This window comes from Diorhabda sublineata, chromosome 6 (assembly GCF_026230105.1).
Source record: "Diorhabda sublineata isolate icDioSubl1.1 chromosome 6, icDioSubl1.1, whole genome shotgun sequence".
Classification (NCBI taxonomy): domain Eukaryota; kingdom Metazoa; phylum Arthropoda; class Insecta; order Coleoptera; family Chrysomelidae; genus Diorhabda; species Diorhabda sublineata.
This window is the reverse complement of record NC_079479.1, coordinates 26,381,063-26,395,821: the sequence shown is the minus strand read 5'-3', so window position 1 is coordinate 26,395,821 and position 14,759 is coordinate 26,381,063. Positions and strand designations below refer to the sequence as shown.

The 14,759-nt window shown below is 33.5% G+C and overlaps 1 protein-coding gene across 1 annotated transcript; it reads right to left on the bottom strand.

The window, feature by feature from the left end:
* Positions 1–6,054: 6,054 nt before the first annotated feature.
* On the bottom strand, positions 6,055–13,990 carry LOC130445333 (apolipoprotein D-like). The gene is made up of 4 exons (XM_056780906.1): positions 13,862–13,990; positions 12,374–12,504; positions 9,489–9,691; positions 6,055–6,283 (listed from the first exon to the last, which is right to left on the bottom strand). The coding sequence occupies exons 1-4, from the start codon at positions 13,985–13,987 to the stop codon at positions 6,120–6,122; spliced, it is 624 nt and encodes a 207-aa protein (XP_056636884.1). The 5' UTR covers positions 13,988–13,990; the 3' UTR covers positions 6,055–6,119.
* Positions 13,991–14,759: the final 769 nt, after the last annotated feature.

The following is a 14,759-nucleotide window of genomic DNA, read 5'->3' as shown; positions in this document are numbered from 1 at the left end:
TGACATATTCACATCAATGTTTCCATATCTCAAAATTTAAGTAGCAAACCCTGAATAATGATAAGTGTTTTGTTTAACCCTCTATTAATAATTATAATGAAAGCATCTAATTTAATATGTTTTCAATACTATTATAAGTACCTTATTATATAGCCGCGCTGTATATTTTGTGTATTACACGTTCTATAATATAATTATGAATTTCTAAAGTTCTACACAAAATCTAATCCGTATTAAATTAAATTTAATGATCTTATGTAAAAATAAACCATTCTCCTTCGCCATATTTTTAAAAATGTCCACTAAAATTAGGAATAATTAATTATGTAACCGCACTGTATATTTTTCTCATTACTAATCTATGTTTCGTAAATATTGATAGTTTGACGCCAAAATGAAAAATATTCTTGCAAGATTTTGAAATTATTGCTATAGTTTTCGGCATGCAACTAGGTTTTTTATATCTTTGGATTAGTGGCCATCCAAAAATAAGTTTCACTCCAGAATCAGAAGATATATCCATTAATTTAAAAACTGAGTTTAGGAATTAGGATTAGGAATAATGAAAAAATTTCTTAACCGCTACAGTGAAGTTTTGATTTTATAAAAATAATTTGCCAAAATGGAAATTAAAATAAGGAATTTTCATTAAAATACGACAATTCTTCCAACAGTAAATGAAATTATGAAGAAAACAAGAATTGGAAATTCATGGTACAGGTTTCTCGGAAATGTAAGAGATGAGAACTGAAAAACCTTGTAGAAGATATGATTGAGGTCGCGTTATTTCTTGTAAAATATTCCTCAGAATACATACTCTGGACTCTCATATGAATATTTTTCACCTCTATGTATAAGAGACGTTGGTGTTGAGCACGGCGAGCGTTTCCACCAGGTTATCAGGGAAAGTGAAGTCCTGTTATGCTAGTGGACTATTGTTAAGGCGTTAAGTAGATCTTAAAACTCCACTTTTAACTGTAAATATTTATCCGCAAAAAAAAACGAGCTAAATAAGACATGAAATTATTATCAGTGTGAAGGTTTTCCAATTTTCTGTTCACATCAGTTGAATACCTTTTGCAAAAAATGTTTTTTATAGAACATAACCTAAGAAGAAATTTAAAATTAGTTGTTATTCAGTGAAAACACCTCATTACTGGGACACGTTTATTTACAAAATAATATTTACATAAATTTTCAACCAAAACCAAAAAAAATAGTAGACATGATTATAATGATGATTATTTTCAAAATAAGAATTAACAAAATACAGATTTTTCTAACAAACAAATTGAAAAGTGTAATATGTAAATAAAACAGTAAAATAATATCATTGCAATACCATCATCAAAGTCTTGAAAATTCATAAACAATTCAAAATAAGAGAATAAACCAATTACCTACACAAAATAAAGCCTTTTAAAAAAAATATGAAAATTTCGAGACACAAAAGTAAAGATAAATCAATAAAATTGTAAAAATAAATTTTGATCAAACATAATTCCATCAGATACGTCTCTTCGTCCACCACTTCCAGTAAATGAAGCTTCTCTTGCTAGGGGTGAACTGCTTCTGGAGTACAGTGCACAGGTGGGATGCTATTTTCATTTTCGTTTCCATAAAAGATATAGAGAATCAGAGATACCGTGAGATAGGGAGAGTGTAAGAGAACAAAAACGGGAAGTTAGAAGGGAACAAAAACAACAACGCCTTTTTTAGAGGGTTGCAGCAGTCAAATGTTTAAAATTTTACGCCCTGCTTTAGGGGTGGTCTGCAAGCACTAAACATTTCTCTAGATCTAATAAAGTGGGCTCTAGCACTGCCCAATTTAGAAGTGAGTTGCAGTGAAAAGGTTAACAATCTACAATGAGAATGTTCAAATTTGTATTTTCAGTACCTGGATCACATGAAGAGTAGTTTGTTTCGAGGCAGATCTCTGTATTTTACGAGGATATATTGAAAAATTCTTAGCCTACTATAGAACCAAACAAATGTCAATGTCAAATTATTTTATTACTCGACATATTCTCCTCTTAACTGGATACATTTATTCCAGCGAACCTGCAGCGTCTCTAGACCTCAAAAAAAAATGTTATTTCTTGCTCTGAAAACCAGACCTCCACAACTTTTATTACCTCCTCGTTGGACAAAATTTACGACCTTTTAAACATTTTTTCAATCGAGGAAAGCGATGATGGTCGGACGGAGCCAAATCTGGTGAATAAGGGAGGGTGTTTTACTAATTCAAACCCTAAATCGCGAATTTTTTGCATGAGATTTGTGTGCAGGGGCGTTGTTCTGCAGAAACAAAACACCTTTGGATAGCTTTCCGCCCCTTTTCTCTTTAATTTTTTCCCGTAGAGTGGTCAGTAATGGCGAATAGTGATCTCCAGTAATTGTTCTACCCTTATACAAAAAATAAATCATGATTACTACATGGCAATCTCAAAAAACTGAAGCAAGCACTTTTCCAGCAGATTTTTCGACACGAAACTTCTTTGGTCTTGGAGCAGCAGAATGTCGCCACTCCATCGATTGTAGCTTTGTTTTTGGATCGTAGAAATGTACCCGAGTCTTATCCATAGTAACAATTCGGTTTAAGAAGTCTACATCGTTTTCAAATCGAGCACATATCGAACGCGATGCTTCTACCCTTGCACCCTTTTGGTCAACATTCAAACATTTGGGGATCCATTTTGCAGCAATTTTTCGTTGCTATGGTAACGCAATATTTTGTTTATGCATGGAACTGGTCTAGGCTAACTAAATATCAATACATCCTCGTATGTGATGTAAAATAATAGTCAATTACTTGCTTCCAATTCTTCCTTATTCCACTAGTAAAAAACTAGTGCATGGTCAGCCAACTAGTATTTCCTTCAAAGGTGTCCCAGATCAACATATCACCATAACAGAACTTTTTGGTTTTTATAATGAAGGTCTGTAGAAAGAGAAAGTAATCAAGTAATCATACACAATGGCGATCAAGTTCATTCATTTTATTCACTTGGAGCTTCAACTGTTCTATGATAATACCATTGATACCAGTTTCACAAGGTATTCTTGACAACATTCCTTTCAGTGCTAAAACTGAAGGCAACTGAAAATAATTCTTTTCTACATAAAAGTGCAAAAGTTTTATCCTGTATTGATTTCCTGTACCTTGTCTACTAACTTTGAATTAATCATTTCTTAATCATTACATTATTTGAATTTTCTTCTATATATTCAAATGTTCCAATTTCATAAATCTTCAGCAATGCCTACAACTTCTCTTCGTTATTCGTTAGACTTCGTTTCACAATTTTGATATTTTTATTGTATTCCGATGAACTTGATACATAACCATTTGCCTAGGTGTTGAATTATTCTTGACGATTCCAGCTACAATTAAAAAAATCGATTTTTCTTTGTCAAAACTACATTTCCTAACAATGGAATCTGAATATTCACTTGAAAAATCTATCACTAGTGAAGAAGCTTCATACCTCAAATGTTTTCTATTGAAATTTGTAAAATTACTTTCCAGAAAATGATTTCCACGCAAGCGATTATTTGGAGTTGTACTTCACTTTTTTTTCAAAATTTTGCTCATTTAGAACAAGATCAGGAAAGCATTTAGCAAATCGAAAAAAATGTTTATCTTTCCTTTCATATCCGAGGTCTGGTTATTAAATAACGATATTAGCTACGAAAAAGGGTTTTATTATAAAAATTATTCTACATTCGAAGGCTCCCCTTCAATATACACCCCTCTCGCCAAACACCTTTCCATACGTTTTTTCCATTGATCGAAATATTGCTGGAAGTCTTCTTTGGTGAGGGCCTTTAGAAACTCTGCCGTTATTTTGCTTTACCGCTTTCATCGACTCAAAACGGGTCCCTTTCAAAGCAGATCTTTTTCTAGCCTTTCAAAGAAATCTGAGTAGACCCGTTGATGCAAGAGCTTTTGTTTACAGCCTCAGCAATCATCCGGTAGATCATTCGATGATCTGCATGCACAATTTGGTTGATTTTGGTAACTGTTTCCGGAGTTGAAACAGTCACAGGGCGACCTGGGAGCTGGTCATCTTCAGTGCTCTCTCGGCTCTTACTAAATTACATTTCTGATAATATCACCTACCTGTGAACCGAAATCTGAAGGAAATGTGGCTGGAATTCAGAAATTGATGACTTATTGGCAATGACGGTAATGACATATTTTTATTACACTAGCGTCACAATTGGCAGGTGTCTAAACTAAATTTGTGTTGCCGAGATTTATATTATTACTAGCTAAAAAAGCCGGCTTCGCCCGGGAGTTGATATGAGATGACGTGGTAGAGTCGAAATAAAAAAATAAACTATGACGTAAAAAGTAAGAAAAAAAGTTTATTGTAAACGTTTTCTCATTATTTACAATACTTGTTTATAAACAACATTTTTCATTTTATTGTCCGGAGTATATATACATAAATTTTTTGGATTTCCTACTCTTGAGCAAGCTACATATAGCTGACCGTGAGAGAAGCAGGATTCTTTGAGGTTAATGCCACAATATTTTAAAGTTTGTCCTTGCGCTTTGTTAATTGTAAAACTAAAGGCTAATTTTATTGGAAACTGCAGTCTTTTAAATTGAAATGGCAATTCCGAAGAGATCAGAGGTATTCTAGGTATAAATACTGTCTGTCCTTTGGTCTTTCCAGAAATAAGTTCAGCTTCAATGATATTATTCGATAGCTGTTTTACGATCATTCTAGTTCCATTACATAATTTTGGGGAGTTGAGATTTCTGAGTAGTATGATTGGAGTTCCAATTTTCAGACGAAGGCAGTGTAATGGCATTCCTGGTACTTGTAAAGAGTTTAGAAATTCAGTGGGGAAGTTGACACTTTCTTCAATGGATACCATCGTGTCGATCGATTTATATATTTTCTCTTCACCAGGTATTTTCTTTAGAATATTAAAATTGATATCGTCAACAATATTATTTTTAGTAGCCAAAATTGCTCTTTGAAATAACCACTCTGCATTAGTATAGTTCTGAATAATATTTGGATAAATTTTGTCGATTAGTTCGTCTTCAGTAGTGGCTATATTACAGAAATCACTATTAAGTTCAATGAGGCCGGTCGTTTGGTCAGTTTTATTATAGCAACAAATTAAATTTAAGACTTTATTGAAATTGGAATTTTAAATTTCGCGCCACTACTACACATGCTACAATTGCTCGCAACGCTTTTGGAAATGCAACCCAAACAATCGTTGTCCTGAATGAAGTTCAAATATTCGATAACAGATGGCGCCACTATACTTAATTTCCAAGTTGTAGGGTTGGAAAGTTCCTTATATCTTTAGAAACACGCCCTTTAGATTAAAACGGGAACGTTCTAGCTTCTGTAGTGGTAGCGTATGTAGTAAAGGCGCGAAATTTAAAAACCTAAATTTTTAAATATTTTGAGAACTAATTTGGATAACTAAAATTATGTCGCTTTAACTCCAAAATATACGTTAAATAATGACGTATAAATACACAAAATTTAACAACTTTATAATAGTAACAAATGAAATTTAAGATTTTATTGAAATTGGAATTTTAAATTTCGCGCCACTACTACACATGCTGCAATGGCTCACAACTATGGAGACTATACACTATGACTATTGGAGTGTATAGTCTCCATAGTTGTCTTGAACGAAGTTCAAATATTCGATAACAGATGGCGCCACTGGACTTAATTTCCAAGTTGAAGGGTCGGAAAGTCCCTTATATCTTTAAAAACATGCCCTTTAGATTAAAACGGGAACTTTCTTGTTCGAGGAGGGATAAAGGGCTATCACACCACATAAGTCCCTTTATCGTGTCGGGACTCCTTTTTAAGTTTTATCGGCACGCACATTTTATCGACTTAGTTTTATTATATAATATATAGATATTATATGACCTTCTTTTTGGTACGCTTATGTTGTCTCCGCTCCTTCGCCATATTTTTAACAATGTGAATCCACCAAAAATTCAATTATATTTAATCGAAATAATTTTATTAAAGCTTCAATTTTAGGTAAAACAAATTATTAATAAGAACATTAACGTTTATTAAAAGTATTATTTCACATTAAAATTGATATGAATAATTAAATTAATAGTAATAATCCAGATCGTCGTAATATTCATCAGTGCAATTGTTACTTTTCGAAAGTATGAGTCTTTCAGTATCAATATCATATTTATTCAATAGAGCGTATAGATCTGATCTCAGTTCTGCATCTATTTCATTTTTTCTGCCCCATATCCATATCATATCTGGAATAGAAATAGCATAGAAATATACAGGGTGTTCCGCGTAAAAATGATGCTGTGACAATTCTCATGCGATCCCTCATTTCTGAGTTATAGGCCTAGAGAATTGCGAAATCAGAACTTATTTTTTTGAGTATATTTTCCAAATTATACATTCGAGCATTATGAATTTCTAATGAATAATTACGTATATCGATGTAGTGAGGTTGATTTTTTCAGGGACAACTTGTATAATCTAAGATAGCAAAAATGAAATTTTCTTTTTCATTTAAGAAGTTGGGAGGAGCTTCATCGTGAATGTCTACGCGAATATTTAGATAAATATCACATAACATGGGTTAAAAATCACGAGAAATCTTAAGTTTTGTTGAACATTCAGGCTCGTTGTTTATCTATAAACCAAGGAGCGTGGAACAGTCTTCTTTGATAATCCTCTACTTGACATGCACTCTCTGGAAGTGGTAAAGAAGTTGCTCCTGAAGATTCCTATGATTAGTAGTCATTGATGCATTAAATTGTAGTAACATTTTGCGTACGCTAGCTGTGGGATCAGCGTCAACTGCTTCTTATACATTTTTCTCTGAAACTAGTGTTCGTTGTTGTCCTTCACCTTTTTTGGTAGAGCGTTCCCTGAAATATCATTATGTTCGACAGTGTTACAGTTTAATTAGAAATGTTTGATTGTGTTTCAATACCTCCTGTAAGTATTTTTAAAAAATAATTACAATTTGTTATAATTTTTTTCAGAATGGCGAACGGTTGCCTTGGCATGTACAACGATCTAAAAATCTAAATATCTCCCAAACCATAAATTTTATCGAGTTAAACAAAGAGTACCTTTTTGTTAGAAAATCGATTGAACAACTTATTTTTGCTATCTTTAGATAAAAATTACGGATTTTTTACCATTGAACATGAGCCGGCCCTGGCCTTCTGATTCCGCAGCTTCAAAGGCTATAACTTAGAAACGAGAGGTCATATGAGAATGTTTTTATATCACAGGATATTTCTAGCATCATCGACTCCCGAATTTTTTGCAACAAGTCCCGGAGCACCCTGTACACTACAAAAATTGATTTATGGTGAGAATGAAAATGAGTTTAATGTGAAGTTTAGGCCCAATTCCACAGTTTTCTACCATTTCTTCGTTATATACGAGTAGCTACATAACCTAAACCCTCTGCAAGAAGGCTTTTATTGAAATTTTAGATCAATTAGATTAGATCATTTCCTACAAGCTGACTATCATATGTCTCCGAAATTATTGCTCAGTATCTATTTATACAATATAAAGGGATGTCTAAGGAGTGCGAAGTATATGAAATTTCTGTATTGTTAAGACATAATTGGAAACAAAAGTTTAGAGCATCAGTGGCAACAAGGAAGACGCAATGAGGGTACGGTACAGAGTTGATTTAATCGTTTTAATAGTGAGGTTTTGACTCTTGGAGATCGTTCGTGGTATATTGAGGTTACAAGAAAGCAGTAGAAAACCAGAGCTCGCCATTTAAAATCATTAGAAAGTACAGAAATCAATTTTGAGATCACTGAATAGACACTTTCAAAGAAAATGTCGTAGAAAAATCAAACCCCATGTCACCACTCATTCAGAAATGAAGTTATAAATGAAATGTGAATTAGAACATCTACTCCATTTTATAAAATGGAGTAGATGACCCTAGGAATGCTGCTTAGTGGTATTTTGCGAGATTGGCATCTAACCAGGCACACCTCCACTCAGATCCCACGTCGGCGAGCTGTCTGCAATGCTCATTCTTGCCTTAGGAGCCGTAAAAGATGGCGCTTCCATTTGATTCTCACGCCAGATGAGAATTATGCTCTGTAATTCATTTTTTCTGTGTAAAAAAAGTTCATCCGATGGATATTGATTTCATATTATTTGAATTGTAAGGGAAAAAGTATTTTAGTGCGCAATATAGTGCAGAGAATTCAAAGACGGACGTGTAAACATCCAACCTTTTGGCCGGCAATCGTTTTCAAGCGAAGTGATTGCGAAAATGGACCAAGCAATACTGAAAGATCGAAGGGTGAAGGTTAGGGATCACGGCGAGATGATTCCTGATGTCATTAAATCCTGCATACACAACATTTTTAGAGTTCACCTCCAGTTATCTTCCTGGTGAATCTCAGGCAAAAAATATGGTACAACGCATACAAAAACGCATTGATCTAAATGGAGAAATGACAAAAAATGAAGGGAAGTCTAAGTTTTCCGAAACATGTATTATTCAACGCCAATAAACGTTCTGGACGAAATAATTGCGAAGATGGAAGAGGCAATGCTGAAAGATCGAATGGTGAAGGTTAGGGATCTCGGCGATTTTCAGAGAACACTTTTCAGTTCTTCAACCATGTATTAATCAATGCCATTAAACATGTTTCTCATTGTAAAACAGATTTAGGTATTTTTCAATTCCTGTGAAGGTAAACATTCTCCTACTAAATTTAATCGTCCACTGAGTAGTTGTATTTAGAAACGTTCAAGTTGAATAGAGATTTTCTTCATAACTTTGTTCTCAACAAAACTCACAAAAACGACTTTACAACTAAATAAAATTATCAATTTTTATATGAACATGTTATATATGATATTTAGTATGAAATTGCACAAAATGACTCAATAAGTCAGGATTATTGTTATTTTTATAGAGTTAATAATAAAATTATGCCGCCAATAAATTGCCGACAGACAGAGAGGACATTTCCAATTCGTTTCGAGTTCCACTAAATGATATAAATGATTTGATACGATCGTGACTGATATTTGAATTCCGTACATGAAGAATCTTAATGAAAGCAAAAAAATTAAGATGATTGAGGAAAATATATTCCTGGAAACTAAAGGAGCTTATTTATCAACTAATTTAATGACACCAATTGGTGAAAATTATTCAATAATAATTTATATGAGGTTTTTTTGTAATTGAATGAAACAAATATTTTTAAAAGTATTTCAATTAAATATACGAGATGTCTCCAATGTTCGAAATTGGTATTTGGTATTCTGTATAAAGTTCAAATTTTTAGTTTTTCTATAATGATGTTTGCTTTGATTCTTTTTAGTTTTATTTGTGATGCTTATTTGCCATTGAATAAAACATGACAACACAACAAATTATTTTCAAAGAATCCAATATTGTCGCATGAACTTATTTTTTGCGGTAGAAATAATGAAAATATAAGTTACCTAAATGAATAATTTGATAATTGGTACAAGAATAAACAACCAGATAATTGTTGTAATCAGTTTTTAGTACTTTATAGAAACCTGTTCCTGGTAGATATCTATTAATCAGTCTTGGTAATCTGCTGTTTACTTTATACAAGTACAACGTGGGATCTACTTTCGTAGGAATGGCGATTCCTTCGCTAATAGAAAAAATACCAGTCCTGAAAATAAAAAAAGCAATAAAATTAACGTACAAATTGAGTTTTTTTAAAAAATAAGGACGTTGTTTGTTCATTTTTGCGTTATACATCACCCTGTATAATTATGATGTGAAAGTGATGCAGGAACATAAAAAAATTTTCTCATGTATCCAAAGTTTCTGAGTTATATGCATTTAAAGCTGCGAAATCATAAATAAATTTATGTCACAGCATCATTTTCACGTCATTTACACACTTCCGAATATTTTGCATCAATATATAATTTGTCAAAAAAGTATCCCATCACCCATAAAAACAGCAATATATGAATCTAACTAAATTGTTGGAATAATTACACTAGAAAACATTCAAAAATACTCGAACCAAATCTGTTGAGCATTTTATTGGTAGCGCCTCAAAAGCACCTTTGGAAGTTAGTGGTCTACTGAATCGTGCAAATGCATTAATTGTTCTGACTTATTTTGATATATTTACGATGAATATATACTTATAAGCCAAAAAAGCTACACTATACCTTTAATTAAGAAGTGCTAACGTGCATATTTCAACCTGGATATTCGCAACCAAGATAAATATAGGGTGCCAGACATCTGTTGTATCTAATATCACAGAAATTTAACCGGTTGGTTTAAGGGACAATATTCAGCAATGCCTTTTAGTTTACCAGTGACATGGCGTGAATTTACCAATTACATAAGCGACTGTTATTTTAGTTTCCAAGGAAATCGGAGCAAGCGATAAAATACGCGGAGGAAGTGCATGTGCCTTCTCTAGTTTATGGAGTTGAAGAAAGTTTAAGTAATTCTGAAAACGAAGAAATTGAAACGGAATTTATAGCTACTGTCAGTTCTCAAGCACCGCATTTGATTAATCAATTGGAGCCTAAAGATCTCACAAGAGATTTAGATTTGCCCAAAGAAAAAACTGAAATGTTAAATTCAAGATTTAAAAGGAGTTAAAATTACCGCGTTGTGTTGATTTATTTTCTAGGGAAAGAGAAAGATTTAGTGTACTGTAATGACATTGAGATCTTGATGATAAAACTGAGTTAGTAGGTAAGAGAAATTGAGACTTTTCATTGATTCCTCAAAGTTCAGTCTAAAGGCTGTAATGCTCCATAACAGAATTCCAACGTCCAATATTTCCTTTAGCTTATGGAGCTCATTTGAAAGAAAGAATATAAAACTAGATAGATAGAATAGAGCAGGCAGCAATAGTTAGTTTGTGCAGATTTGAAAATTTTTTTTCGACTTTAGTACTACAAACTGACTGCTTTTTATGCTAGTGAAGCAGCCGAGAGAGAAATGAACATTGCTTGAAAACATGAAGGCTACTCAGAACTGTTTACGTTCCTGGACAAAAAAATATGAAGAAGAAACTTTCAGTTAACCTCGAAAAGATAGTATTATCATCTTTGCACATAAAATTAGGGTTATTCAAGAATTTTGTAAAAGCCATAGACAAGGATGAAACTGGTTTCAAATTTTCTTCTTCTTCTTTTTATTTTAAGACTATGTCTTGTGTTTTCAAAGAGACAGCCTAAGTTGTGACTCCGAGGATCAGCTCTCATACCAGCGCTTTGGTGGTCTTCCAGGCGGTCTACTTGTATTGGGTCTCTCTTCCTTTGCAAACTTCGCTAGTCGATCGTCGTCCATTCTATTGACATGATCTCTCCATGCTCTTCTTCTAGTTCTGGCTTATCTCACTATATCTGGAACGTCACACATTCTTCTAATTTCATTGCTCCTTATTCTGCCAGTAAGGCCGTTATGCGGATTGAGTAGCTCAGCCACCATGTTGCCGGTCCCAAGCCCGGATAAAAGAGGAGGGTTGTGAGGCAAGGCTAGCTACCTACCTCATGTAAAACAGCCATTTGCTCAGAGAACGAAGAAAGTAGCCTCGGATAGGACTGATTAAACTTATAACGACCCGGCAAAGTTAAAAAAAACGATTTTTGAAGCGACAACAATTGCGAATAACCACCTGGAATGTTACATCAAATTTTCAAAGCAACAATTTCTTTCTTTAAGTAACGCTAAAACGAAGAAAGGTGCATTTGTTGAACCCGATGTCTAAAAATTGTTTAAAGATCCGACTTCCATTGCCACCTTAAATGAAAAAGAAAGAAAAGGCTTGGATAACGTTGGTCAAAGTTACTGAAAACTTTTTGGGTAACTCCTGGGGATGTAGTATGTCCTTGAACACATTCCCACCTAAATATGGACGGTTTAAGTGGTGACCACGGAGACCGCTTTCATCAAGATGTCAAATGTGTTCCAAGTAGTTGCCGAAAAAGACATATAACGACAAAAAAGCTTCTACAAGAGTTACCTGAAGCTCGAAATTTAAGAATAACTTCACAATTCGTGAGAAATGTTGAAATTAGAATCAAAGTTGACACTACTCTTCAGCTGACCAGGTTAAAATTAGCAATAAAACATGCTCGAATGTACAAGAATATAGTAATATAATTTTCACGAGTCCGGATTTTGATTATGTAACTATTAATAGAAGACATTCAATAAATTTTAGAGGAGGATCTATCATCTTTAAACGCTCACTCAGTATTGGTAATTTTAGATAGAAGATCATAGATTCGTTACAGAGATTTCAGAGCCACATCATGTTGTTAATTATACCTAAAGACTTTGTGTTAATGTGAATAAATTTTATGATACTTACCAGGCACTTCTGGTATTAACACTAACATCGAAACGACCTCTTGCGTTTTCGTTTAAGTCCAAAGTTACGCAAGTGCTAATTAATTCCATTAAATAAAAGGATCTCTCTATTTCAAACCAGTGACCGGTCAACTGAAATCCAATATTTATGTTCGTTTCATAAATTGCGGATAAATATTATCGTATTTAGCTATTTTACTTAATGGATCTCATATCAAAATGAATATTGAAAACAATTTTTTGATGTCCCAGCACATTTCCATCAAATTGAATACGAAAAGATATTTTTTAAATAAAAGATCACCGGAAGATTTGGGAAAACACTTTAACTACTTTTTTATTATGGCCTGGTTCTCATCGAGCTACTATTTTGAGATAATAATTTAATTTTTTAAACAATTATTAGCGTGGGTTGTTTTTGCTATTATTATTCCAAACTTTCAGTTTAAATACGTATGAACTGTATTATACTACAAAAGGAAATAACTAATTTACATTCAATGGTAATGGTAATCAACACATAAAACGCCAATAAATGATTGAATCTAAAAACTGTGTCAAAATAATAAGTTAGTACTTATTTAGTAATTAATAAACATTCTAGTTTAACGTTTCCCCTACAACCTAAAAGCATCGACATAGTACCAACGAAGTAATTTAACCATTCAACTAACACCAAGACGTTGAAAATTGTTCGACCTTGAACTGACGCAGCTGTATTGCCCTCAAAATGCCATTAAATTGTATACGGATGACTCCGAAATAGCAAACAGAACTGGAACCACTCTAAAAGTATTGGCAACACATTATCATTTTTCAAGTAGTCCAGTTCAATCTCAAACAAGAAATCATCATTCTCTCCGATAGCAATCATTAGAATCATAAGCTTCAATGTCATAAAATCCAAACTGGTTTGGGAATGCCAGGGCAAGTAAAACCAGCTAGGCAGGAAGAATAAAATATCCGGGATACACTAGAGTTGAGGCAAACGAAAGTGACTCGCTAAGGATTGAAGACAGAAAAACTCTTCATAGAATCTAATCCCTTTTGTAGTATTATTTGAAGACCAATAAAGAAATCATTGGAGAAGGAAGTGAAAAGAGGTAAATGTATGAAGTATTAAAAAAGAAGGTATGGATACAATAGATTCCTTGGCGCACAGGACGAAAACGAAGATATCTGGTAGCTACAACCGATCCACATTCTGAACTTTTGAAGATGGGTGAGATTATAAATATTTAGTATCCCTAGTATCCCAACAAGAAAATGAAAGACATAGATCCTTTGAGTCGCGATATATATGGTACCCTAAATATAAAAAATGGTATGTGATTAGCAATGAAATAATTTTATACTTGATGTATTTGCTATAATAAAAGTTCTCTCATGAATATTCGAATCAATAGTATGCGATTTTCATTTGGTTTCAAAAGTGATATATTATGAAAAGTAAAGGCATTCTAGCTCTAAAAAATTGATTACTTCTTACTTTTGTTGTATTAATAGTCCTAGTGTTTTCAATTTTGGGGCAAGGGCCCAGTCCAAACCCCGTTGTCCATTTCAATTGAGAAAAACAAAACACTATAACAATTGTACTGTGTAGCTTCACCAACATTTTACAATTGATATCGAAGAGGTCAATTTATTCACTTTTGATAATTTATTATTCATTGTATGCATCGACATTTCAATTTAACATTCGAAACTGTGTAAATAAATTTTTGTATTTATTTCGAATGATACTTCTAGATCTAGACTACGAGGGCTGCCTTTTAATAGGTGGCGTTTAAATAAAGCAAATTTGTGCAAAAATGGTAATCATCCATGAAGACCTAGTGTGCGTTCACATTGGCGACGCTCAAGCGGTGAGCGTCGAGCGATGCCGCGATGCCAGCGGTGTTAAAAAGTATTTCTGGCTATAGACTTTAAATGAATGTGTTCACATCGTAAAAAACCACCGATTAACGTCACGCAATGCAACGCATCGCGCCGCTCGAGCTTCGATCTTGTTCGTTTTTTGAGCCGCATCGCCTTCGTAGTGCGTTCACGTTTATATTTTTATTCAGATGCAGTCGAAGTGCGACCAATCTATACGTTCTAGCTTTAATAAAATTACGTCGCAAAATGAGATTTTTGATCGTGAGTTAGGTTAGGTTATGATGCAGTTTACGAAAGACGTTTTAGCTCCAAGTATTATGCAGGGACATTTGGGTAACTCAGCGCTAGCAACTAAAAGCAGCGATACAGAAACTGATAGTGATGTTACTCTTACATTACCAGTTTCACCTGCGGATTCTTCTACAACTTTTCAAAATACGAAACCTACATGATCTACTGACACTCTGATAAACTCGCGAAAAAAGAAAAGAGAACAAACTGAATTCGAA